The sequence below is a fragment of the Peromyscus californicus genome, unplaced genomic scaffold (assembly GCF_007827085.1).
Source record: "Peromyscus californicus insignis strain IS unplaced genomic scaffold, ASM782708v3 Scaffold_20__1_contigs__length_68692818, whole genome shotgun sequence".
Lineage (NCBI taxonomy): Eukaryota > Metazoa > Chordata > Mammalia > Rodentia > Cricetidae > Peromyscus > Peromyscus californicus.
The window spans coordinates 68,378,085-68,404,604 of record NW_026294503.1 but is presented as its reverse complement, the minus strand read 5'-3'; the positions used below and the strand labels follow the sequence as shown (position 1 = coordinate 68,404,604).

Below are 26,520 nucleotides of genomic sequence, written 5' to 3'. Positions count from 1 at the left end.
CAACAATGAAAGTGGACACCAGTCATCTGCAAACAGGCCTTTCCACCAGAGGGGCATCCCTCTCCGTCCCTCTACCACATCTCTGCCCTCCCTTTGAAGGCCTTTCGCCTACTTTGCAGGCCCACAATGTAGCAAGCAGAAAAAGAAATCTATTTCACAAGCAGGATTGGCTTTCACCCCCATGGCTCCTTCTTTATCCTAAATGGCCCTCTTTCCCCAAGCCCTTGGTCCACCCTCATTCCAGTCACGCTCCTGAGACCCTCCTAGGCCTTCCCCTGCTCCCCCTGTCCGGAGTGTTCACTGGACTGGACAGGATCCAAAGTCGATAACTGCCCTCCAAGTTTTCCCTTCCACTCTAGTATTTTCCTCAAGGGAAAGTCTTCTCATAGTCTAACCTTAATCTCTCCTGCTGCATTCCTAAATTCCCTTCCCATCTTTTCTCTTTGTGAAATCTCATTTACATCATAAATACAATCTTCTCAGGTTGTGCCCTTCCACTTTCCCAGACCCTGAAACCTGCCCCAGCTTGAAGAAGTTCTTGATAGCCCCTTTTCACATCCACCCCCTGCCTAGAATTCTAGGATACCTGGATGCCGGCCAACCGATGGACTAGAACAGCGGCCCGCCCAGATCTGGCTCTCCAGCCGGAGGGGCGGCGACCCGCGCGGCCGCCAGTGCAGCCACGACGGGGTTAAGGCTCAGGACTAGGGAAAGAGGGGACCGGGAGGGGCGGTGCAGAGCCAATCCGCAGCTGCACAGTCCTCGGGCCGAGTGGGGCGCGCCGAGCCTGGAGCTGCGAGCCTAGCGCCGGGCTGGGGCCGGGGCCGGAGCGCAGCGGAGAAGGAGTGCGCCCGCCCCAGCCCGAGTCCCGCCGCCGCCGGGCCCCAAGCCATGGAGCCGGATAACAGCCCACGGAAGATCCAGTTCACAGTTCCGCTGCTGGAGCCGCACCTGGACCCCGAGGCGGCCGAGCAGGTATGGGAAGGGCGGGGCAGCGAGACTCGGCGATGATCTAGGGACCCGGCCGTGGAACCTGAATCCTGGCCTCGCCCCCCAGTCCGACACCGCACCCCTTCTGGGACGCACTCGCCCAATTTATGGGGGGAGGGTCCTCCATCCCCTCCCCCAACGGCAGAGCCAGGTCTCCCCGTCAGTGCGGGTCCCTGTGCTGGGAGTCTCCGAGAGCGTCGTTCACTCCCTGCCCTGCCTTGTGGACACGACCCCTCCTCCTCTGGCGACCTTGCGTCCCCTCACTCTCAGTCAACCCCCGGAGTTTACCAGCTGGGTGTCGGCACTGACCTAAAGGGTACCGCCGGAAGGGGGGCGGCAAGTGGGAAGAAGAGACAGCTCCGCCCCTCCGACTGGTTCGCACCTGGGCCCTGAGTGTGGCACCCAAGGGGATGAGGACAGCGATGGAGGAGCTTTGGGGTGAGGGCGGGGGTCTGCAAGCTGATATTTGTTCCCTTCTGCTAGTCGGAGCACGTGGGTCCTGGGTCTAACTCCTGCCCTTTGGAGTAGGGGGTGGGGGTGAGATGCGGGGCTCAGTGCGGCGGACTAGAGAGCCTAGGGCTGGGGTCCAAGCTTAGCCAGGAGCTAGCCACTAAGAGAGCTTGGCTCACCGGGTGGGAGTGCAGGGCCCTGGCCCAGCCTCCTGGCCTGGCCTATTTTTAGCTCAGAGCAGCCTGGCAGAGGCGGCAGTGTGTGAGTGAGCAGTGTGTCTCAGCGTCAGTGAGCGTATGGGAAGGACTACTACCTGCAGCCTGTCTCTTTTCGCATTCGCTGGCCATGTGGAGACCAACTCATCCACAAGAGCACCCAGCTCTCTCCAGGCGGGGACTCCTGCTTCTAGCTACTCACCGCCAAGCTCCCCACCTGAGAGACTCTGAGACCTCTAGGGATGGGCAAGAGAGAGAGAGGTTTCCACGATGCTCAGGCTGATTGATAGACTTGGGTGTGGATGAAAAAGGCCAACACATGTGCTCTTTGAAACTACTTCTCAGGGCAAGGGAAGGCCAGGTATCCTGGCCTTGGGCATCTCCAGAGCTGTAAGGTGTGGCTGGACAGGGTGTATTGAGACCTCATACACCTGAGAAGAGGAGTGGTTTCTGTGGGCTCAAGGAATAGGCCAATGCCCTGAGACAGGAGATTAGCTAAAATGACTTCTGACCCAGGAAAGGAGGCCCAGCAGTGGGACTGTAGGAGTCAGAAGTTCTGAGAGCTGCCTCCCACTAGCAGACAGGACCTGACACCTGCTTCTGTTTGGTGTTGAGGTGGGAGGGAGGAGGGCAGGCTGGCTGATTCACGGAGCTGGGGGCAAAGGAGCACGTGGGGGCGTATGACAGTGTGAAGGGGCCAAAGTGGGCAAAGAGCTGGGACTCTGCCCACTCTTTTCTAGTCTTCAGAAATCTGTCTCCTGGGCCTAAAAGTTTGCCCCCATCCTTCCTGCTGTGCTACCAGGTACGTAGGCAAAAGCTCCAAGTATAGCAGGAGCTCCTACCCCAGCCTCCATGGGGTGCAGGTGGGGAAAGAGTGGGAAGCTAAGTGTACAGCAGAATTAGGGTGGAGGCTGCTAACCTCCACCACAACCTTCATATGTCCTTGAGAGCTAGGAGAGGTGGGGGCAGAAACAGAAAAGAGACCTCTCTGTTGGGTACCTAGGACCCAGGGAGTCTGGCTTTCCTCCCCCCTAACAATATCACAATTCTCAATGACTCAGGGTGCTTCAAATCTCTCTATTTAGGGCAAAAAGTCTGTTAAGGGACCTGCCCAACCTCACAGAGCCCTGCTGACCTTTTGGGCTCCCAATACAGGTGCTATGTCAAACCATTAATCCCAAATCCACCAGTCTGGGTCACTTGCACTCCTCTCCAGCAACCACCCCAAACCCCAAACCTTCCCACCCCACCCCTATTCAGTCAGAAGGCAAGTAAGGAGTCAGATCCTAGCAAAGGGGTGGTCCCACTCCCACATACATGAAGCATCTTGTACCAGGAACAGTCAGAGACAATTCACATTTACTATTTAAACATGCACACCACACACACACACACACACACACACACACACACACACACACCCGTCTGGCTCTACTGGGACCTTGAAATGTCACTAAAAACAGATGCCACTGATTTCCCCTGAAGCAAGAGGTCACTCAGCCCCATTCCATACATGCTGTCTTTCTTTGGGAAGAGCCACCTCTCTGGCTCACACAGTCCCTCCTACTATTCCCACTTTCTAGGCATCTTGTCACCTCCACCCACCACTGCCAGTGGTGGTGATGCCAAGTGATAGCTACAAACAGATCTAACCCTGATCATTTGGGTCCTCACTGGACTCCTTCCTGCTTCCCCACAGCTGCCCTGAGAGAGCTGCAGGAGCTCTACCCCTGTGGTGCCACTCTCTTCCAAACCTTCCCCAGAAAGGGAAAAACTACACATCCCAAGAGTCTGTGGAATTCAGCAATAATCAATAGACAGCAGGACAAGAAGAAAAACCAACAGCAGGAGGGTGGCTGGAGTTCAGTTGGAACCCTAACCACCAATCAGCTCTATATTCTAGTTTCCCCTGTGGCTGGCCAGGATTCTACCCAGGACCCCTCCTCATGTCCTGTTCACCATCGGGACCACTTCCCCTGTTCCCTGACCAATCAAAAAGCCAGTGTATCCAAGGCTAAGGAAACCTTAGAGTGTTGAGGAGCTGTGGTGGCCAGGGAAGAGGTGTACTCAAGCCCTTCTTCCTTCATGATGGGTGAGCCTGAGAGAGGCCTTCTGCAGACAGGTATGACCCCACAAAAGGTTAATATCTGCTTAGGGGGTGGACTAGAGGCTGAGGGAAAGTCCTCTGACCCCTCAGGTTATTTCTGACCATTGATCCAGGATGGACCAAAGGACAACAACAATTGATGCACAGAGTTGACAAAGCTTCTGAAAGGAAAGCTGAACAGGACAAGAGTGGGGTGGGGAGGCAGTGCAGGGAAGGAAACGTGTAGATGGCCCAGGTGGTCTCCTGAGTTCCTAAGAACAGCTCATCCCTGAATGAGCCAACAGTACTCTAAAGTTAACTTGACACTTTTTAAGGAATGTACAGAGTTGGCCTGAGTGGTGTTCCTGGTTAACCTGACCTTTTATTCCTTCTCCCCTAACCCAGATTCGGAGGCGCCGCCCCACCCCTGCCACACTTGTGCTGACCAGTGACCAGTCATCCCCAGGTAACCCAAAGGACAAATGCCTGGAAGAAGGGGGTCCCTGTAAGAGGAGATGGGTGCCAGAAAGGAAGGGCTGACTTGGGTAGTAGGCATTCACCCCATGCTGCCTCAGCAGGATTTATTTTGTTTTTAGAAAGATGGAGCTGTGCTAGGAGGGGAGGGAACCACCTGGTTCCTAAGCCCTCCAGGAACTGGGATGGCCAACTAAGTGCAGGTTGCTGTGGTGACAGCCTTCTAGGTTTCTCCAGCAACTGAGATGTCACTATCCCCACTCCCAAATGCAGTGACAGCTGTGAGGGGGAGAGACCGCCTCCATCATCTAGCATCAGGTCTCCAGGGGGTAAGGTTAGAAACAGCTCAGGGAGCAGATGGGATTCTGGTCACCAGAGTCCCCACCAAGGTCTGGAGACAGAACACGGTCTTGGAGAATGTCAGAGGAGCTTGGTAGGTGTGAAAAAGAAGTGAACAGGCTAGTCTGAAATCTGGGATGCCCGAATCTCCAGCCTACCCCCAACTTCCATAAATGATGCACATCTGTGGGCCTAATCAGAACAAGTTTGCTATTCTCTCTCAGGCAGCCCTGCTCCTGTGAAAGCTCAGCTCTGGCTTTGGGGGTGAAAGAATAACTGGGAGGAGAAAGAGACCTGGATGCTGCAGAGAAGGGAAAAAAGCAGAAGGACCTCAAATCTGCCTTCATAGACCTCAAAGCCTGAGGCTAGGATACAGGCTTGGCCTGGCCACAGGGCCTAAGTCTTGACAAAGCCAAGCAGCAGTGCAGGGGGATCCAGAGAGAGCAGGCTCCTGGGACAGCTCAGAACAGAGGTGACTGCAGAGTCCCTTCTCCTTAAGAACTCAGGTCTTTGGGAACTCCCTGGGTTTCCTGCTCTTATTACTGTTTTTGTTGTTGTTGTTGCTGTTGTTGTTGTTGTTGTTGTTGTTTCCTATTTTCCCCAGAGATAGATGAAGATCGGATCCCCAACCCACTTCTCAAGGTGAGCTGGTCCCTCCCACTCAAACCAGCACTCAAAAGCCAAACCCTGGTCCTCCAGTTCTAGGATGTGGCTCTGTGAGAGAGAGCACCCACTTAGCATATACAGGCCCTGCGTAAGCTCCCCAGAACCCAAAGCAAAAACTGTGTTCCCTACCAGTAAGGCCTTTGATGCCCTCTTCCATGCACCCCAGCCCAAAAGATGTGTGGGAGTACCTCTGCACACGCTCCACCTCCCTCTCACACACAGTCTCCATGTTCAGCCTCGTGGAAACAGCTAAAAAACAGGAATCTTCTCTTTCTCCTGAAACCCACCTGCCCTGATTTCTAATCCAAAAGCGTGCCAAGGCAGAGGAGGAGGGTGGGAAGGGCTGGCACCCATCTAGGCTCTGTGTCCTTCACAGTCCACTTTGTCAATGTCTCCACGGCAACGGAAGAAGATGACAAGGACCACACCCACCATGAAAGGTTTGGCATCTCCTTTCCAATTTCCCTTCTGCTGGGGTGTAGATCTAGTAACCCTTTGCAGGGAACCCTTGGGAGGTCACTGGGGCTGCCTTTATTTGAGTGGAGCTGTTGCTATGTGAAGGAGTCTCTTGTGGCCTTGGTGAAACTAATTCATACCACCTCCTCACTATGGCAGATAAATAGCACATGTGACCTCATCAGCATAGCACATGGAAGGTACTATATTCCTTGAGTCCAAATTGAGGCTTCTCTCCTGCCCCTAGGGAGACCATAGATCCTAGTAAATTAGGAGTGGCTGTGTACTTGAAGGCTCTTTCTCTCTCCTTATTGCCCAGCTAATGTTCTCGCTGTTTAGATCTCAGTGCATTGGAAATTCAAGCACCCAGCAATGTGCACAGACCAGTTGGTGGGGCTACTGAATTTGGGAGAACCCCACAAAGGAGATTTTAGGCAGTCATATCCAATGTTTCCTCCTTTCTCTATGCCCCTAGAGCTCCAGACGATGGTTGAACATCACCTAGGGCAACAGAAGCAAGGAGAGGAACCTGAGGGAGCCACTGAGAGCACAGGGAACCAGGAGTCCTGCCCACCTGGGATCTCAGGCACAGGCTCAGCGTCAAGGCTGGTTACCCCTGGGATAGCACAAAGTATGTACAAGCCTGGAAGGGTCCCAGAATGCAGTTTCCCAGCCTTGCAAGAAGACAGCTTTACCCCCAGGGGGACGGGGAGGAGTCTCAGCCTGAGAGAGATGGAATAGTAGCCTAAAGCCCAGTCAAGGACATGGATGTATTGCACATATCACGTGTTTGAATCACTTTGTCTTACTGTAAGCTTCCACCTTGGACTCCAGAGATCTTGTTGTGGCTGAGAAATGAGGAAAAAACCCACCACACTGGAAACAGTATTTGGCCCTGCAATGGAGCCAGGACTACAGTCCTGCTTGCACCACTGGCCAGTTTACCAACAGAGCATCTATCTCACTAGGGTTGCCTTGGAGTCTTCCAGTGAGTCTGGCTCAACACCTGATACATACAAACCCTTCAATACAGAGAATGTAATGCTGATGGTGATAATGCACAGCCACAATCCCAAATGTATTCCAGAATTCATATCATTTCCAACTGTGTGAAAGTGATACAGTGCACATACTGTGTGTTACATAACACACCCAGCAGAGCATCCTGTAATCAAACACAAGCTTTTCTACAGTCCAGTGAATGGTCACACTGAGTGGGATAAGTAACAATATAGCCTCAAAGCAGTTCATGTCAGACTTAGCCTCATTTGAGTTTATACTCAATTTTTTTTTAACTTTTTAGAGGGTTTGGGGTTTTGTTTTGTTTTACTTTTATTTCTCAGTCTCTGGTTACAGGAGAAAAAAGATAGTGAAGCTATCATAGTAACTGTGATCAGAGAAACCCTGGATTGCAGGGTAAATCTGTTCCCAGTGGGTCTTGGGGCTCCTTCTCAACAACTGCAGCCCTTTATAAGGGATGACTCTCCCTCCATCACCCACTTTCCCTCCCTAGAACCTGCAGAATCCACCCCCAAGATTCAAGAGCAATGTGGTGTGCAGCCCAGTACAGAGGACACCTCAGCCCACATGTCACCACTGGATTCCCAGGGAGCCAGCTTGGTAAGCCCCATGGGCTGGGCTTTGGGCTTGCAGGAGACCAGGTTGTAGGGCCTTGTATTTAGAACCAGAGGAGTAGACAAAGAAGCAGCTTTATTTAGTCACTGAAAAGTTAGCCTTTATGGTAAGTGGCCACATATCTCCTCTGACAAAGAGAGAGGGGATTAAGTAGCTGCAGGAAGGATCAAATCGAGAGTTTGTTGGGTATACCTTCTGGAACAGGTGATGCAAGTAGGCCATGGGTTTGCTTTTATTTTTTTAGTAAAGGGCAGTTGGAGCCAAAGTATTATGGACTAAGAGCAGAGATACTTTCCAACCCCTGCCTAGAAGAGAGAGGGCTCAGACTTGAGATCCACAGCAAAAGCTGCCTCAGAAGGTGGATAGTTGGGGTGACCAGAAGGAAGGATGAGCCTACAGCCCTTCAATCACCTTCCCTGTCTTTCCCCGCAACAGGTCTGAAAGGAGTTGACATCCTGGGATCGCCACTGCAGTGTGGAAACTCATGGACACTGGATGTTTCTTAATCTCTTGTTTTTAAAAGTGATAAATTTGGTGTTAGGTCCTTGGTGCTTTCCTTCTTTCCAGCCTGGGGATCCCTTCCGTCCTCAGCTCTTGTCTGCACTCTCAGGACCAACTAGGGAAGGAATTAGGGAAACTGACAGAAGCCTTGCCTTTACTTTCATGAAGAGAAATGGGAGTCTGGAAGTCAGAGGTCACCTCAAGGCTTTCTATCTTACTGAGGAAAGCTCTGCCCACATAGCAGGGCTGCACTCTAGGAGACTGCTGCTCTAAAACAGATAGCTAGGACTGTGCTATGGCACCGTCTGCTGGACATACGTGGGAAGTGCACATTGTCTCTAGACCCCTGAGAAAGAAGTATTTGGAATGGTCTGGCCTCCAATTCTGTGACCACTATTTCTTATTCCAGCCTGATAGGAAAGATTTCCTGAGAACCCAGTGGCTAGAAACCCATAGAGCCACCTCGCCCCTTGTCCTACATACTAAGGTCAGGGTAAGACTAACACCATGCACAGATGGAGAAATGGCCTCTAGTCCCAGCCAGGCATCTCATGATGCTGATTCTGATTCTCCCAAAGAATTAAAGAGAGTAAGGGAAAAGGCAAGATTCTTTCACGCTGTTTGCTGCAGCAGTGCCACACAGCCAAAAAGAGCATAGCCTGGGTACCAGATAGGCTTCACCTGGGTCTCCCTCCAACACTCAGGGAGAATACCATGCCAGAGTTACATCTAACTCAGAAGAAAACAACTATAAAGACACATGAGAGAACTTGTACCTTGCGAACACCACACACATCCAGCTGGTCTCCCTTCTTTATTGATCTCTGGCTATATCAGGGGCCTGGGAGACCAAAAGCATGGGGGAGTCACATGCGGTTCAGAGTGGCAGGTGTAATGACCATGGAGATGGACTTCACGAGAACAGGGCCCACTGTACAAACGCATGGCTGGTATTTACAAGAAAGGAGGAGGCAGTCACCTGGACTTGGCCTTTTCTTGGGTGAGGTGGGGCAAGGAGCCTGAGGACAGGAAGAGGTTCTTCCTGGCTGCACTTGCTCTGTGTGCTTCAGGATACAACAGCCCTGAACCCCTCCCCATCTGCCTTCCACCCACCAGGGGCCCAGGGAGGGGAATCTCATGGTGGGCCAGTGTTGGGAGAAGGGAGGCAGGAAGGACCCACTCTGTGACAACATGGATTATTGGGTAATACCTCACCCCACTTACACCGGGGCCAGCTGTATTTTCCTTCCTTTGCTCATAAGATACATCCTGAAGGAAGACCTCAAAGCATTTACAGACATTGGTCGGATGAGAGCCTCCTAGTCCCCAGGGACAGAAAGGAGGCCAAGGGCCAGAGGCCCGGGTAGGGCAGGTGACAAGCTTCTCAAGCCCAGATCAGCCCCACGTTCTTAGGGACCCCAGGAAAGTCTTCCTGCAGACAGAATCCCGATGGCCCCTCTCCTCTCCTAGCCACTGTCTGGGCATCAGAGAGGGAGTTTGCGAGGGAGTGAGGCCAAAGCAGTGCAAGTCTGGGGTCGAGAGGATGTCCCCACCTCCTCCTAGGAAAGTACTTGAAGGGACACCTGCCCTTCCCATGCAGGGCTTTGAAAACTGCCAGCCTCCCATCCTATTATGGCCCTTCCTTGGGAAACAGTAAGGGAAACCCAGACCTGCCAGCTAAGATCTGGGGTGGGGGCTGAGGGAGCCCCCAAAATGTATTGCTTAGAAACTTGGAGGCAAGAAGGATGGGGAGGGCCAAGGGGGCTGGCACCTCTGACCCTCCCCTCCAGGCCATAGGAAACCTGCAGGAAGCTCACCCCTCCCAAGTAGCCACCTGGCCAGGAAGGGAGTCCAGAGGCAAGGGGTGGGCACAGTGACCACTGGGGGCACGTGGTTCCCCAGGCTTGTGTCCCATTGGGGATTGGATGGGGAGGGGAACTTCCCCCACCCCACCAGCTCCAGCATTTGGCTTTCAGGCGGGCTGTCTCTCCGACCAGCACACTCCCTTGGAGCAGATGGGGAAACCAGTCCTGATGGATAGTGGTAATGACATCGAAGACTTTGGACTCAATGAGGACCTGTGGAAAGGAGACACTTCAGTGTTCTGTTCTTGAACTTCATCTCTAACCTGATCTTCCTTCTCCAAATCCCACCCAATCTTCCCTTAGTCCCCAGAATAGCTGAATGCTAATACCCTTCAGATGCATGACAGTCAGTGGTATGAGCTGGGCTGAAATGTCACATTTATTCACTTGCCCTCACTGAGCCTTGTGCCTAGACCGGTGCCTGTTCCCTAATCTCACAGAGCCTAGTACATGTGTCACCCTGTCTGTGCTGTTCTGTCCTTTCTTTCTTCAAGGAAGAACTGTGGGACCAAAGAAGGGCCAGGAGCCCCTTGCTTCCCACCCATGCCCTGGCTCAGTCTTATGCCTCCAATTCTCTGCTTTATTGCCTGGAAAAAGAAAGCACATCCTACTGAGCAGAGAGCCCAGAGATGAGCCACCTGAAGCCAGACTGGCTTGGCTGCCCTCCTGCCCCCTAGCTCACCTGGCCAGCCCCCAGTTCTCTAATCCAGATTCCCATTCTGGTTGTGCTCATCTTCTGCAGGGGAGGGCGGGGCCTCTTCCTCACAGGGGGATAGTTCATCAATGGACATCTGGTTGGTGATGCCTACAGAGGGTTCCAAGGAAGCTGAGGTTAGGCCAAGAAGTAGTTTCTCCAGAACCAAGGTGTATGTGAAGAAAATAAGAAGACTGACTTTCATCTACCACCTGCCTCTAAGCTGAGCTACCTCCACCCATCTCACATGAAAAACTCACAGCCCTTGCTCACAGTGCAGCCAGAACTACCGGGTAACCCAGATCTCCAGGGGCACCATTTGGAGATAGCCACAGTGTGTAAAGAGTCCAGCCATGATGTGCACAGGGTCCCAGGGCTTAGAATACTGCAGATGTCCCTATCACCTCTCCAGCTTTCATTCTAGAACAGCCCAAACCAACCAGCCAGCCTTTCATGTGGCCTCCTATTTTAGTCTGACTAGCTCCATTTCCAACTCTAGGAGTCAAAGAGTTGCCTGGGACTTAACAAAAAGTAGACTGCTGTAGCTCCACCAGCCAGCCCTAGACTGTTCATACACACACACACACACACACACACACATACACACACACATACACACACACGCATACATAACAACACCCACCACTTGCTGCCCGTTCCTTCCACTTCTGTTTGTTCTCCTGAATGTACTTGGTCCAGGTGGAGCGGAAACTGACCACATCAGGGTTGGGGTCTCCTACGTCTACATCTAAAGAAGGCTGGCGCCACTGGAAGCTAGAAACAAGACCCCATACAAACCCCCAGTTCCAGATGTGAGACCCAGCCCTCTTCAGAATCCAATTCTTAGCCCTCAGCATGGAAGAGATGGAAGACCAGGAAAAGGTTGAGGCTGTAGTCCTCCTCTTTTCCCTCTTCTAAATGCCCCCAAATCCTTGTCTATTTTCCCGTAACTGCACCCCTCCCTCTCCACAATTAGTCTCCTGGTAGAAGGAAAACAGAAACAAGATTATCTGAAAGACAGCTTAGACCCTTAAGGGAAAAGTATTATCGGGAGCCTAGGTATGAGCCACACCCCTCTAGTCTCATCCTTCTGTGACAAGCAGAGGGGCTTTCAAACTTGAAGCATCCCACCTCCCTCCTACCCTCCCTCCCACCTAGGCTGTATCTTTTCTCCTGAAAGAATCCTCTTTGTGCAACCAATGAACCAGGACATATGGTTACCCCAGTCACAGTCACCTAGGCTGACTTTTAGATTTGGAATCATCATCTGCCAAGGGCTGGACACTCTTCTCTGCCACATCAGTCAGCACAGAGAAGGTGGGCTCCACAATGAAGTCAATGAAACCTGCAGGAAGGGGGCAAGCAGCAAAATGTCTCACTTGGAGGACTAGGCAGAGGCAAGAATCTCATGGTTGTGAGCCCTGGCTACAAGTAACAAAGTCTAGAGAAGTGACCTGGAGCTAGAACTTTCCCACTGGGGACAACTTGGAGACAATATCTCTGTGAGCCCAGAGAGAACCTTCTAATGCAGCTCCAGGTATCTGTCACAGAACCCCACATCCAGCCCAGCATCCTTGCCTCAACAAGAAGAACGGTTTGGGAACTTGGAGGCTTAGAACAAGCCTGGCCAGGCCCAGACAGCTCCTTTCCTCTTCCCCCTCAGACTCACCTATCTGGGACTGAGCCACCAATGTGGAGGTACGATCACAGAGTGGAGAGAAGGGCAGCCCCAGCTCTGCTTCCTTGTCACCCTGGGAAGAGAAGATGCCTCGGGGTTGGGAGGGCTGGGGAGATAAGTGGCTGCAATGGGAGAAAAGGACACTACCCTTTGACCTGGAAATGAGGGTGAACAGAGATAACCAGTATCCAGCTCTGTGGGTAGAGACTTGACCCCACAGGCTTGGGATCAATTCAAGAGTGAAATGAAATGTAGCCAGGTGGAGCTCTGGAGTAGCTGTGGGAAGCTTGCACATCAGGGGGTAGGAATTGGCAGGGTTACCTGGCGGAAGAACTCTTCCATTAGGGCCTTGGTCCAGCGGCTGTGGACTGACCACTGCTTGGTTGGATGGCTGATGTCAGCAGCGTGAAGCAGAAGAGATAGGGCCTTGGACTTGTCAATCCTGGTTAGGGCAGATGTTAAAGAAAGGGAAACTGGTCTTTTAGGAAAAGGAGACCTTGGCCATTCTCCATCTTTCAGTCACACAAACACTCCTTTTCACATAACTCTAAATAGTCTACACACAAACAAACTCATCTGTATGTATAGATGTAGAGCACAGATCAGTAGCTGAGAACCCAAGCTCTTAGAATCAATGGGTGTGAATTTGACTCCCCCTCATATCTACCAACCACTATTGTGAGACACTAAGCAAGTTACTGAAAACATCCATAATTCATTTTCTTCAAGTCAAAAGTGAAAATAATAAGCCTACCATATATTGAGTTGTTCTGAGAATTAAATGACATAACAAGTATTTCAAGATGTCTGACACATAATATGCACTCAGTGATATTATTTACAATGGAATCATCATGATACTTGTCATTAACCCCTGCCCCCAACAGTGTCTCACGGTGACCCCACAATCCCCATTCAGACACCATACACACAGGTCAACACACACTTCCAGGACACAATTCATTCTCTCTTACTCACACTTATACATTCCCAGCCACTTCTAAACAGCATTAGATAGAATTATAACATTTGTTCTGTCTTTGTTTTGTTCTTTTATAACCTCACACAACTCTCCCAGTGGCCTTTAAAACAGGAGTTAGTGTGAAAGGAGGCACTTCACTGTTACCATTTCAGATAAGGACAAGTGTCCAGAAAGATCAAATGTATTTCCCAACATTCCAGAGTAATCCTGCCCTGCAACTACAATAAAAACCCCTATCCAGGTCCCCAGCCAATGCCCTCCATCAGACCTGTTAGATAAATCCAAGCCCATGTTCACAAATACCACACACACCCATGTACACTCAAATGAGTGCCTGGAGCCAGAAGGGTCTCTTAACCAGGTAAGAACCTAGCACATCAACTGCCCAGTGTACATGCTGCTTCACAAGACTCTCCCTCTGGCCTATCCCTGCCTATACCCTTTGATGTGCTACCTTTCCAGCTGCTGCAAGGCTGTCTTCATGGACTTCACTTGCTGGAAATGGCAGGACATGTCTGTGGCCAACACCATCTCAATAACCAAGGCCCGAAGTTCTCTAAGTGGACAGAGAGAGAAGGGACTGGTCCTCTCAGCACTAGGCAGGACTAAAGGATATGGGGAAAAGAAGGCTGGGATAAGGGTGTCAGGGATGCCATATGCTGGCCTCTGCTCACACAAACTCATCCTTGGTGAGATTGATAAAAATGTTCATCTCATCGTCCTGCATCATTCGAAAAACAGAGCTGATGTGGTGATTCTCCAGCACCGAGCGATCGTTGTATAGGATGGCACATTCTGACCTGTAAAGCTGTATGTCATGCCCAGCCCCCTATAAAGCTGGCAACCTGGGCCCCTCCTGCCCCCACCATGCCCCATTGCTCACTTGGTCTGGATGTGGAAGCTGTTGGTTGTGCCCGTGTGCTCATAGTCATGGATGGCTGCAGCAAAGATGATAGCCAAGACCTCAATCTCTGACAGGCAGTGCTAGGGAAGAGGAAGAGGATGAACTTGGACTAGCCCTCTGCCAGACACTGCCCAGACACCTTCCTCACAACTACAGCACTCCATCTATCATCAAAGCTAGCCACATGTTTCAACTCTCAGAATGACCAGAGACCTTCCTCTGTCCTCATCAGTCATATGTCCACTACACCCCATCATGTGTCCCCAATAGTGCCCAAGAAGTATTGGTACACCTGGGAATTCTCTGGATGAAGTTAATGCAATTTGACTCCAAAGCTGTTGGGACACCAAGGAAGCAGGATGAGGAAAAGGGCACTGAGAGAGCAGTCAAGACTTCCTAGTTCTGGATCCACAGGATCTGAACAGCAGGAGCATGACCTACCACCATGCCTGTGCGGAGCAGGAAGCAATGGACTGTCTGGGTAACATCAGCTGCGTGAATCTGGTTGTGGTAAGGGTTCTTATATTTCCCATAGCCTGTCTCCAAGGCCTCCAGAAAACTCATCAGAAACACAGTGGGAATCTGCAGGAGTGGGAAGAATAGAGACATCAAGGATATACAGGAGTGATGAGATGGGCAATCCCAGCATTCTTTACAAGGTAGTCAGGTATAATGACGCTCCCCTGTAATCTCAGCACTTGGCTAAGGCAAGGTTTGCAAGCTCCAGGCCAAGGTGAGCTACACAAGGAGACCTTCTCAACCCCACTTCACCCACCTACCCTCTCCATAAAGAATTGGGTATGGCCCAGAGAACTATTACAGGCTCTGATCCCAAAAGAATGGGGCTCAGATTCAGGATCTACCACCTGCAGCCTGTGTCACCTTGGGTAATCCACATGCCTCCTTGTGCCTTCCTAATTACAAAATAAAGATAATACCACCTACCTGGGATTTAATGAGAAAAGTACAAGGCATTTAGTAAGTACTCTCTAAAGAATATCTATAATTATTATTACTTCCCTGGAGATTTCAAAGAAAAGGAAAGAAAGCCTCCCTCCTACCTTCCAACTACCTGCACCATCCCCAAATCCAATACCATAGAGAAGGCTCAGAAGCAAAGGAAGAATAAGGTGAGCTGCAGAGCACCCTTGCAGCAGATGTGGAGCACCTGCTGCTCTGAGAAGCCTTCCTTGACCACCTCTACTCCACATATGCCAATGAGCAGCCCACTAGGCCCACAATATTTACACATATATGCACACACCCCAAGAGCCACTATCTCATGGATAGAGCCACTCTCAATTCTATCCCTGACTACAGATGCCCCTGGGGTATCTTTGCCTCCTTCAAGAGCTCAAGGCTCCTAGAGGCTAAGGCTAGTATCTTCACCTGAGGCCAGGAAGGGATCCAGGGCTCAGGACTTGGGGAGGCTCCTGCAAATGAGCTTCAGAATGACAATGGACACAGAAGACATGTCACTTCTCAGACCCTAGCATCCCCCACCCCTACCCCTGGAGGGCTGTGCCCCAAATTCAGGGAATTTTAAAGGACTGTTTCCATGACAACTGCCCTTGCTTTTGCGTTGCCATGGTGTCCCTAGAGGGAAGGGAAGGGAAGAGAAAGGAGGGATCAGGGAGGGAAGAGACCAAGGAGCTTGGGAAAGAAGCCTGACCAGGACCCAGTGGACATCCCTTTTTCTAACTGTTGTAAAGCAGGCAAGCAGGCTAGCTAAAGCCAACCCAGTGCAGCTGCTCTTGGGGCCCCCTAAACCTCATCCACCCACAAAGGGAGGGAGTTTGGAAGAAGCTGGTGTCTGAAGTTCATCACAATGACCTAGTGAAACAGGAGCTAGGAAAGGGACCTGCTATTCTTGGCCTGAGAAGGGCCTGGAAGTAGCAAGGAAAATTCAAGAGGCCAGGCCTCATGAAGGTCTGGAGGAGAACTCAGGTGAGCAGCTCATGACTACCATGACAGTTCTTAAGAGGTATCAGAAGAGTCAAGGGTCAGGGAGAGGCTGCATGGACAGTATTCCAGTGAATAAGACAGGACTGCTGGGGGACACCTACACACACACACACACACACACACACACACACACACACACACACACACACACACCCTGTACTGCTTAGCCTAGGCCCTTCAAGGCCAGCCACTTCACCTTCAATATCTGACACCCCTGGTGTCACCCCAAAGTCTCTTGTCAATCCTGGGTTCTGAAGTGGTTTTTCCTGGCCCAGTTCCTTCCCAGCGCTATTCCCTCCAGATGAAGGATCTAGAGCAGCCTTCTATCTAGATTGTCTTCCTCTGCCAAGCACAGAGCTCTTCTCAACTCTTCTCAGAGCTAGTCCCCTTCAGAAAATCCCCAGCAGATTTCCTTCAGAAAATCTCCAGAGCTGGAGACAGAATAGTCATATTTGCACACTGGCCCTTCCCCTCCCCCAGGGAACAAATGGAGAGACTCTAATCCCAAAGGATGGCAGACCTGTACCCTCAGGAAGCAGGAAGGGAGAGGCTGGATTACAGCAGTTTCAAGAAAGGCAAGAATGACGTGAGCAGGGGTGTCATCCCTGACACTGGGGCGGGATTCGGGAGCTATGAAGTGCTGTGGGATGGTCTGTATGTCAAGTGTGTTGCTGATTGGTCAATAAATAAAACACTGATTGGCCAGTGGCTAGGCAGGAAGTATAGGCAGGCCAAGGAGGAGAATAAAGCTGGGAAGTGGAAGGCTGAGTCAGAGAGACACTGCCAGCCGCCACAATGACAAGCAGCATGTGAAGATGCCAGTAAGCCATGAGCCACGTGGCAAGGTATAGATTTATAGAAATGGGTTAATTTAAGATATAAGAACAGTTAACAAGAAGCCTGCCATAGCCATACAGTTTGTAAGCAATATAAGTCTCTGTGTTTACTTGGTTGGGTCTGAGAGGCTGTGGGACTGGCAGGTGAGAGAGATTTGTCCTGACTGTGGGCCAGGCAGGAAAACTCTAGCTACAATGGAGTCTACTCATTGAGAATCTTTTAGGACAGCACAGAGAGGAGTGGAGGGTCCAGCCTATAGGTGGGGGATGGTGCCCAACCTTGAAGCGGCTGATGAGACTATGCCGAGTCAGCAACTCAAAAACAATGGTCCTCAGAGCATGGTCATCTGCTGCCCGGTTCAAGGAAAAGACATCAAAGCACCAGAGGTCCAGGTTCTGTGGAGAAACAACAGACTAGGCAGGAAAGCTCCCCTCCAGAGCTCCCCTGCCATGGCAAGATCAGCTGGACTTCTAGGCATACTTCCCAATGAAACAAGAAAGCAAAGGTGGGTAAGTGGGTTTCTTTTATCCCAGGTGTCTCTCAGAACCAGTGAGACAAGAAGACAAGTACTCGAAAATGGTTCAGAAGAACATGGAAATAGTACTTAAAAGGGAAGTAAGAATCGCACCACAAACAGAATCTAGAAGTCCCAATGGCTATTTCAACCCCCAACCTTCTCCTCTTTCCCAGAAACCCAGGGGTCACCTTGAGACAGTTGTGGACTGCAGTAGAATACGTGGGACCCACAGCAGTATACGTTCTCCGGAACATCCTAAGAAAGAACATAGAAAAATCGAGTATACGGTCTGAGGAGCAGAGATTTAGCCAACTGGGGCTGTGAGATAGGTCAGGGTGAGTAGGGTCATGAAAGGTCAGGCTGCTGGGACAGAGGCACAAGAGAGGCAGGGGAGGCTGAGTATGGGCAAACCTCACCGCTCCACGAAGATGCCCGCCTGCACAGCATGCACAATGCTTCGGAACTTGGGCTTCTCTTCTGCCCTGCGACCTTTGGCTCGGGTCTGCTGGGTGAAGGTGGAGGCCAGCCAATCCCTCACCTCTGAAGGCACAGCATCTGACCGAAGCTCCCGAAGCTCGTCCTCAGTATCCAGAATTTGCCTGGGGACCAGGAGGAAAGTCACAGAGGAAAGAAAGCAAGTGCTTCCATACCTAGCGACCCTGCATCCAGCCTCAATCCTCACCTTCCCTTTCTTTTACTACAGCTCTTTGTGTCTATCTTCCTATGCAACATCTCCAATTAGTGAAAGAGCTCACTGTGTGAGGTAGTGAGATCACGATAGACATGATTTAGCAGACAGTGAAACACCACCTTCCAGGGATTCTACAGGGCAGCACAGTTCACCAGAAATGAACTATAAGGTTCACATATGAAATTAATTTTTTTCCAGGTGTGGTAGAGCAGGAGGACCAGGATTCAAGGCCAGCCTTAGCTTACTTAGATAGCAAGTTCAAGGCCAACCTGGATTATATGAGCCCTTGGTTCAAACAAACAAAAACAACAACAAAAAAGAAAATTTAACTATTCTAGTAGCTACACTAAAATGGTAAGAAGAAACTGGTAAGGGACTTGAGAGATGACTCAGTGGTTGAGAACACTTGCTATTCTTGCAGAGAACCAGGGTTCAGATCCCAGAACCCACATTAGGCAATTGAAACCGCCTGTAACTTCAGTTCCAGAAGATACCACACCCTCTCTGGCCTCCATGTTGGCACGGGCATTCATGTAGTATACATACATATACACAGGCACATACAAGTAAAATTAACATAAATAAATCTTTTTAAAATTAAAGAAAAAGAATGGTTTCAAAACTGGTACGTTTAGTGGTAAATTTTATTTATGCTAATTCCTCCAAAATATTATTTCAAAATAAATCAACATACAATGAGTGAATGACATATTTTGTGGGGGCGGGTTTCTATCTCTAAGAGCCAGGATATAATTTACAGATACATTTCAATTCATCCTTTCACACTACAAGTACTCAGTAGCCAAATGGAATCAGAGTCGTCCCTCCCGGCCAACACAGGTCTAGAGATGTGGTCCATGTAGGTCAGGACTGGATGGTTTCTAGGGTCCCTTGCATCCCTGAAGCCAGCACTTTTTCCTTTTGTCTTTTCCAGCACTGGGGATCCGACCAGAGTGCCAGGAATGTGAGGTAAGCACTGAGCTCTACCTCTCCAGGCAGTCTGTCCCTATCTCTGCATCTCACAGCCTCTTCATCTCTGCCCCACCCTCTCTTTGTCTGTCCCCGTCACAGTCCTCTCTCTCTCTCCAGCTCTGCCTATCTGACATCTTCCTTCTCTGTCTGCAGGCCTTTCTCACCGTGTCTCATCGATGTAGACAGCCTCCAGCAGGGAAGCTGTGTATTCCAAGTTTTTCTTCAGCTCCTCGATGTTAACCTCCCCATTCTCCAACTGCTTCACCATGTAGCGCAGCCTGCAGGGTATGAATACAGATGTCCTGTTTAGACACTAGAGCCCAGTCAGGGGTTCCCCAACAGGGAGCACTTTGCAGAAACACCTTCAGTCTTCTGAGTTGTTAATAATTCTAACACTAATGATAACAGAAGTCAGTGTTTTTCGTACCAGGCTATGGCTTCTGCCTGTAGTAACTTTATATACCCCCGCAGTTTTAACCTAGGCAGGTAGCAGCCCCAGGAGTGATGTTTCTGGAGATGATTTATTTCACAGTCTCAATATTTCCCCATGAGAGAGGGCTTTGGGATCAACACCAATCAAAACAATCCCCAGGATCCTTCCATTGTCTTGGTCAACATGGGGAGGAGGAGCACGTCTACAGCCCCTTGACCCTGGCACAGAACAAAGACCAATCTGAATGCTTTTGCCTGGCCTCACTCCATGCAGGCAGAGCTAATGGATTATGATTCCAGAATCCATCAACCAGGACAAAGCAAGTTAACCCCTGGTTGCCCGGGCTCATGCCACAGATAACCTCTGGCAGAGTCACTGTGCCCATGTCCTGTCTCTGGCCCAGCTGAAGTTCCACCCTGGTGAAATGGTGGGGTGAAGCCAGGCTCTTACTCATCTGATGCCTTCCCCAAGGGGACAGTCCCTTCATGCTTTGCAGTTTTGGATTGGGGGGGGGTGTCACTGATTAACTGAGAGGTTTCTTGGAAGTCTGGCAGGAGCAGCTCAGAGTTCCAAATGAAACTCTCTGGCTCTAGACAATGATTTTGAAGAAAACAACTCACCACCCTCCCAACACATCCCACCCCCCACCCCCACCCATACACAGGCTCTCCTGCCCAAGTGGGATGAGACAGTAGCTAGGACAATTTCCCACTGAGAGGGGCTTCAGAAACCCAAGGTCACCCTGTGAGTCAGGGAGGAGAAGAGAATGAGTCAGGGACCAGAGGCTGAAATTAGCATCAATTCCCAGGGATGCTGGGGGAGGGAAAACAATGGCATGGCATTCCTGAACAGAATCGGCTCTAGAATCCTAGGGTCTCAGCAGCTTTGGAATAGGGGTGCTGAAAATAGCCAGCCCCGGGAAATATCACCAGCCAAGTCTCACCTCAGAGTCCAGCAGTCCTGGCCTACATGTCTGAGAGTAAATGGGGCAGAAGGGAAAGGGGCCAGTCTGGGGGTGGGGAGCTAGAGGGAGGAGCCCTGTGCCTCCAGAGTGGACTCTTGCCCACCTCATCACCCAGGCCCCACTGGTTCCATGTGGAAACAGCCAGTTGTCAGACAAGGAGGGTGGGTTTAGGAAAACTCAGCCCACTCCTGCTTCACAAGGGAAAAATGAATAGAAAGGGACTAGACATCTTGGAAGGCTTTCCCAGCCAAATAACCAAGAAAAAGCCACCAGCCAGGATCTGCCAGGATATCACAGAACAAAAGGTGCACTCTGCCTTTTGGCCCAAATAGGGCTTCCCTCTCTTCTTAGTCCCTGCAACTGGGGGCTTTGGAACAGGCACACACACACACACACACACACACACACACACACACACACAAAAGAAAGGCTTCTCCTACTGCCTGTGGTTCACCTCTCTTATTCTCATATTCCCACCCTTACCCTAATCTACTACTTCACTCAGACCCCTTTCAACCAAAAGCAGTGTTCCCAGTAATCAATGTCCACCACTGTCTTTCCCAACCAAGCCAGAGGAAAACCAGTGCTGGCTCCCAAGTGAACAGCCACACACACAGCTTCTTATTTGCATTTATTTGCATAACTGCTAACAATGCAGCTGGGAAAGGATTGCAAACCGCATTTCCAATGCACAAACCCCACTCCTTGGAATGGTTTACCACACTGTATCGTCTTGGAGGCTGGAATTCCAGGTTCAAAGTTTACTTCCTGCAATGTGCCCTCGGGCAAGTCACTAATTCATGTGTGTGTGTGTGTGTGTGTGTGTGTGTGTGTGTGTGCTTTGCTTGCATATATGTCTTTGTACCACAGGCATGCCTGGTACCCGAGGAGTTGGGGAGCCTCCATGTGGATGCTGGGAATCAAACTAAGGTCCTTTCCAAGAGCAACAAGTGCTCTTAACCACTGAGCCAGTTCTCCAGCCCCTAATTCTTAATCAGTATGTATTAAAATGTGACCTGGAGATAAAATAAAAATTAAAATGTGGCCCAGAGGGACTGGGGAGATGGCTTAATGGTTGAGTGCTTGCTACTCTTCCAGAGGATCTGAGTTCAGTTCCTAGCACTCTTGTTTCTCCAGGATTCAACATCCTCTGTTGGCCTCCACAGGCACCTACACACATGTAGTATATATGCCATGCACAAAAATAAATACACATACACATAAAAATAAAATATTTTTTAAAAGCAGTCTAAGCCAGGCAGTAGTAGCACTTGCCTTTAATCCTAGCACTCGGGAGGCAGAGACAGGTGGATTTCTAAGTTCAAGTTAAGCCTGGTCTACAGAAAGAGTTCCAGGACAGCCAGGGCTAACACAGAGAAACCCTGTCTCAACCCCACCCTCTTCAAAATAAATAAATAAAAGTGGTCTGGAGACAATAGATACCAGCATCACCTTAAATCAAAATGTAAACTCCAAACTTCACTGCACATTTGTGGAACCAGAGGAAGGCATGCATTTTTAAAATGTATTACTCCTGTGTGTGTGTGTATGTTGAATGTGTGTGTGTGTGTGTGTGTGTGTGTGTGTGTGTGTGTGTGTGTGTTGGATGTGTGTGGATGCAGGTGTGCCATGACCCATGCAGAGGTTGGAGGACAACTTTGTGTAGCCCATTTTCCCCTTTGGCCTTCACATGAATTCTGAGGACTGAACTCAGGTCATTAGGCTTGCTCCAAAGCTCTTTACTCCCTGAGTCACTTCCCTGGCCCAGAGCCACAGGTTTTTAATGAATACCCTAAGTGATTCTTAAGCACTCAACTTTTTACTCTAGAGCCTCAATTTCTTTAGCTGAGAAGTGGTAAGCAGTCACAACAATATTAAGAGAACTAAAGGAAATAAATGTGCAACAAGCCTGGTACGGGCAAGAGATCCCCATAAATATAACCTGGACAGGAATCAACTGCCAGTTTTACTGGCTCCCACTCTGCCCCAACAACAGTCCTTCAAGCAAGCACCTTCCTGTTCAGTCTCAGCCTAGGAGAAGAAATACAGTTTACATGCAGGAGATGACAGAAAACGCTAGTGACTAGCGTCTTTCCTATACAGTTTAAAACCTCATTTGAATCTCACAAGCATTTTAGGAAAGAAGGAAGTGTCTTTTGCCCAAGGTCAAAGGACTTGTCAGTCTCAGGTTGGCAAAGCCCACAACTCACACTAAAGTTAAGGAGACCTACTTATGCCCCTACACTTGGATGGCATTACGACAGCACAAGTCTGACAGTGTAATTAGCTTGTTGAGAGACATAGGGCATTGCACCAGAGCCTCAGCCATATCCACCTTAAGTGTTCTGTTGTCTGGACCTGTCATTGAACTCACAGGACATGGCAATTATCAGTGTGGCACAAACAGTGCCTGCTTTACCTTGGTCTCCATACTCAGAGCACACAGTATGTGCTCAATAAAAGTTCATCAACTAAGCTGGGCAGTGGTGGCACATGCCACTAATCCCAGCACTCAAGAGGCAGACTGCCCTCTAAGTTCGAGGAATGCCTGGTCTGTAGAATGAGTTCCAAGACAGTCAGGGATACACAGAGATACACAGTCTCAAGGGGGAAAAGAAAGGTCATCAACTAGAGGTGTAGGAAGACTAATCAGATGGAAGGCCACCTGCCAGAACTTACAAAAGGACACTTCCCAGACAGGCTTCTGAAAGATTACTGGTGAGCCCTGGGACAGGAGTGAAGCTATAGGTTGACTTTGAACCATTTAAGTTCCCCCTTCTCTGGCTGCTAGATTTCACCCAGGAACACACAAAGAGCTTCTGTAGGAGTCTGAACAAAACATGATCGAGGCACCAGAAAGAGGCGTGGGGGCCGGGGGGGAGATTAAAGAGTAAATTTGACAAATAAGGAATCCAAGAAGAGGAGCTGGACTCAGGCAGCTGAGAGGATCCAGGTGCTGAACTGTACCCTCCTAAAGTCAAACACACGTGGGTACACGTGTGTGCACACACCATATGCTAGGCAGCAAGGCCTCCTTTATCTCAAAGTCCTTCAGAGGGAAGACCCCCATGCCTCACTAGCTGCAGAAAGTCCTTTTCTCCACCCACATCACTTCTAGTCCAGCCCTGTTTCAGACCTCAGAGAACCTGGCCCCTCCCTGGAAAACAAGACAAGCCTCCAGGAAGACTGAAGTTTCCCAGAATTCCTTACACCCCATCCATACCCACTTCACCATCACATTTCCTCCTTCACTTTCAGTGCCCTCTGATCTTGACCCTTGGTAGGCCCCTGGCTCTAGTTGGAATAGAAGACTCTGGCAACAATAAGCCTAACACACAGAAGACCCCGATCCATTTCTATGGATCACAATGTGACAGGCAATCCGAGGATTTCCAAAGTTGCCTGCCACTATTCCAGTACCAAGACTGCCACAAAGATCTTTGTAGGTAGGGGGCTTAGAAAAAGACTGCTTCAACCCAGGGGGCTGAGAGAAGAAGATAAAGAAAGGGCTAGAGCATAGTAAAGACCTCAGTGGCAAAGCTCTTACCTAACATGTACAAGGACCTGTGTTCCCTCCAGCACTAGGGAAGAAAGAGAGAGAGAGAAAGAGGGAGGGAGGGAGAGAGGGAGGGAGGGAGGGAGGAAGGGAGGGAGGAAGGAAAGAAAGAAAGAAAGAAAGAAAGAAAGAAAGAAAGAAAGAAAGAAAGAAAGAAAGAAAGAAAGAAAAGAAAGAAAGAAAGAAAGAAAAGAAAGAAAAGAAGAAAAGGCCTGGTATGGTAGCTCATACCTGTGATCTCAGCACTTAGGAAGCAGAAACAGGAAGAATGTCATGAGTTCAAGGTCAGTCTGGGCTACAGAGTAAGGGAAGAGAAAGAGATGGGGGCTGTAGGGGGATGCAGGCATGTGAGGTCTTAAGGATACCAGGGATCAGGAAAGGGGGAGAGAGAGGAAAAACTTGTGAAGACACCTGTCATAGTCAAGCAGAAGTGATAAACAGCAAAGAGAAATGGAAATAGAAGAGTTCACAAGCAACCACCCCTCTCCTGCCCTCAATTTTTCTGCCTCCCCTCTCCCCTGGCCTCTCCTCTCTTCCTGGCCTCCCCTCTCCCCTGGCCTCTCCTCTCTTCCTGGCCTCCCCTCTCTCCTGGCCTCCCCTCTCTTCCTGGCCTCCCCTCTCCCCTGGCCTCTCCTCTCTTCCTGGCCTCCCCTCTCCCCTGGCATCCCCTCTCCCCTGGCCTCTCCTCTCTTCCTGGCCTCCCCTCTCTCCTGGCCTCCCCTCTCTCCTGGCCTCTCCTCTCTTCCTGGCCTCTCCTCTCTTCCTGGTTTCCCCTCTCTCCTGGCCTCCCCTCTCTCCTGGCCTCCCCTCTCTCCTGGCCTCCCCTCTCCCCTGGTTTCCCCTCCTGGCCTCTCCTCTCCCCTGGCCTCCCCTCTCCCCTGGCCTCCCCTCTCCCCTGGCCTCTCCTCTCTCCTGGCCTCCCCTCTCTCCTGGCCTCCCCTCTCTCCTGGCCTCCCCTCTCTCCTGGCCTCTCCTCTCTTCCTGGCCTCTCCTCTCTTCCTGGTTTCCCCTCTCTCCTGGCCTCCCCTCTCCCCTGGTTTCCCCTCCTGGCCTCTCCTCTCCCCTGGCCTTCCCTCTCCCCTGGCCTCCCTTCTTTCTCTACCTGCCTCCCCTCTCCTGTCTTCCACTCCACTCTCTTTTTGCCTCCTTTCTCCTCCCCTCTCCCTGGCACTTACCTAAGGATGGGCCCCTGGAGATGACTCCTCTGGACAGGAACGGGGTTTGCCATGGAAATCAAAATTCTCTACTCAAAATATCAAAAAGCCGACCCCAGGGCCCAAGGGCCCCTACTGGGGAACAACTCCCTCTTGAACCCCCTAACTTCCTCTTCCAGTTTCCAGCAGAACTGAGCAACTGACCAGAGAGCACTTTTTGGACAGGGAACTGGAAGGGCCTGGCTAGAGGGATGATGAGGCAGAGACCTAGCCCACAGGAACTGGGTGAGAGGCCGCGGGAAAAGTTTCACATCTGAATCAGACTGAAAACAAGAATCTGCTGTCCGAAGAGTCCCAGAAAGGCCAGAAATAGCACAGGCCAGCCCCTTGCTCTGAGGAGGTGGGGCTCCTCTTTGGGAAATAGGGATTAGCAGGCAGTGTCGGGAGGCAGGGATGGGAACCATCCTGAATCTGTCACGGAGAAGTCTATGGTAGGAGTGGAAGAGGCCCAGCCAGAGCCCAGAGGGGCTAAGCAGATCCATCTTCTGCAAATCTGGGCTTCTCCCAGGGCCTTTCTCCCAGGAGCCTTGGCCCACCTGAGAGAATTCACAAGGCAGGAGGATGAGCTCCCCAGAGAGTTAGTAGCAGTTGGGAAGGGGCTTGCAGAAACTAGAGAAGCTCACAAGTGGGGAAGTGCTCCCCACTCCACAGTGAATGAAAAGTTTGGGGAACTTGTTCAGAGAAAGACAATGTAGGGTGATGGGCGGGGCCTGGCAGAAAACAACAACCAGAAATAAACAAAGAACAAACAGACAAACAAAAACCGATGCTAGCCGAATTACTCCTGATTTACATGCAGAGACTGGGGGATACTGTGAATAAACCAGAGTGAGGTCAACACAGCTCAGAAGAAGAGGAGTGACAACAGAGCACAGGAGGGGCAAAATGAGGCTCCCAGAGAGCTTAAGGACCAAGACTCCTCTTCCATCTCCGTGACTTCGCCCTCCAGGAAAAAAAGCCTAGCCTCTGCAACCCAAGCGGACTGCGCACACAGCCCCAGCAGCTTCCCGATTGGCTACAAGATGACATCACCAACACAAGTGCATTGGGGCCACGATTGGTCTACTGGGGCTAAGGCGGAGCTTAGGAGGAGTTGGGAGTGTTAAAGCCCAAAGTAGCCTCAAATGTAGGGATCCGCATTAGGCGTGAATTGGGGGAAAGGGCTCAAAGGGATGAGCATAGCCAAAAAAAGGGAAAAGGAAAGAAGCAAACACAGAGCTCTGGTTTTATGACGGGAAGTCTTTTCCCTCCTTCCTTACCGCTCAGAAGCCGAGAAATTAAAATACCGTTACTGTGCCAAGGCCTTAAAGGAGTATAAACAAACGAAGTTTAGGGACCTGCTGTTTGTCAGCGGCAGAGCTCTCTGACAAGTGGAAGTGGGTTTCGACTGCAGATGAGTGGTAGAGGATAAAGACCCACGGGTTGCTCTCTAGAGA

General features: G+C 50.6%; 2 protein-coding genes across 3 annotated transcripts in view; one reads left to right on the top strand and one right to left on the bottom strand.

Annotated features, from left to right (window-relative positions):
* Positions 1 to 749: 749 nt before the first annotated feature.
* On the top strand, positions 750 to 7,851 carry Ppp1r1a (protein phosphatase 1 regulatory inhibitor subunit 1A). Its single transcript, XM_052749195.1, has 7 exons — positions 750 to 975; positions 4,147 to 4,207; positions 5,159 to 5,196; positions 5,597 to 5,660; positions 6,152 to 6,307; positions 7,190 to 7,296; positions 7,747 to 7,851. Exons 1-7 carry the CDS (start codon positions 892 to 894, stop codon positions 7,750 to 7,752), a joined length of 516 nt encoding a protein of 171 aa, XP_052605155.1. The 5' UTR covers positions 750 to 891; the 3' UTR covers positions 7,753 to 7,851.
* A 756-nt stretch (positions 7,852 to 8,607) lies between these two features.
* Pde1b (phosphodiesterase 1B) overlaps positions 8,608 to 26,520 on the bottom strand; it is a 28,456-nt gene continuing 10,543 nt past the window's right edge. For both annotated transcript variants that reach the window (XM_052749193.1, XM_052749194.1), the window contains 14 exons: positions 19,082 to 19,195; positions 17,671 to 17,853; positions 17,443 to 17,509; positions 17,016 to 17,132; positions 14,377 to 14,517; positions 13,915 to 14,015; positions 13,706 to 13,831; positions 13,486 to 13,587; positions 12,371 to 12,491; positions 12,041 to 12,122; positions 11,608 to 11,716; positions 11,015 to 11,145; positions 10,360 to 10,482; positions 8,608 to 9,890 (listed from right to left, as the gene is read on the bottom strand). In XM_052749193.1, the coding sequence (XP_052605153.1) occupies positions 10,379 to 10,482; positions 11,015 to 11,145; positions 11,608 to 11,716; positions 12,041 to 12,122; positions 12,371 to 12,491; positions 13,486 to 13,587; positions 13,706 to 13,831; positions 13,915 to 14,015; positions 14,377 to 14,517; positions 17,016 to 17,132; positions 17,443 to 17,509; positions 17,671 to 17,853; positions 19,082 to 19,195 (1,498 nt within the window). In that variant the 3' untranslated portion in view covers positions 8,608 to 9,890; positions 10,360 to 10,378. The remainder of the gene's footprint in view (positions 9,891 to 10,359; positions 10,483 to 11,014; positions 11,146 to 11,607; positions 11,717 to 12,040; positions 12,123 to 12,370; positions 12,492 to 13,485; positions 13,588 to 13,705; positions 13,832 to 13,914; positions 14,016 to 14,376; positions 14,518 to 17,015; positions 17,133 to 17,442; positions 17,510 to 17,670; positions 17,854 to 19,081; positions 19,196 to 26,520) is intronic.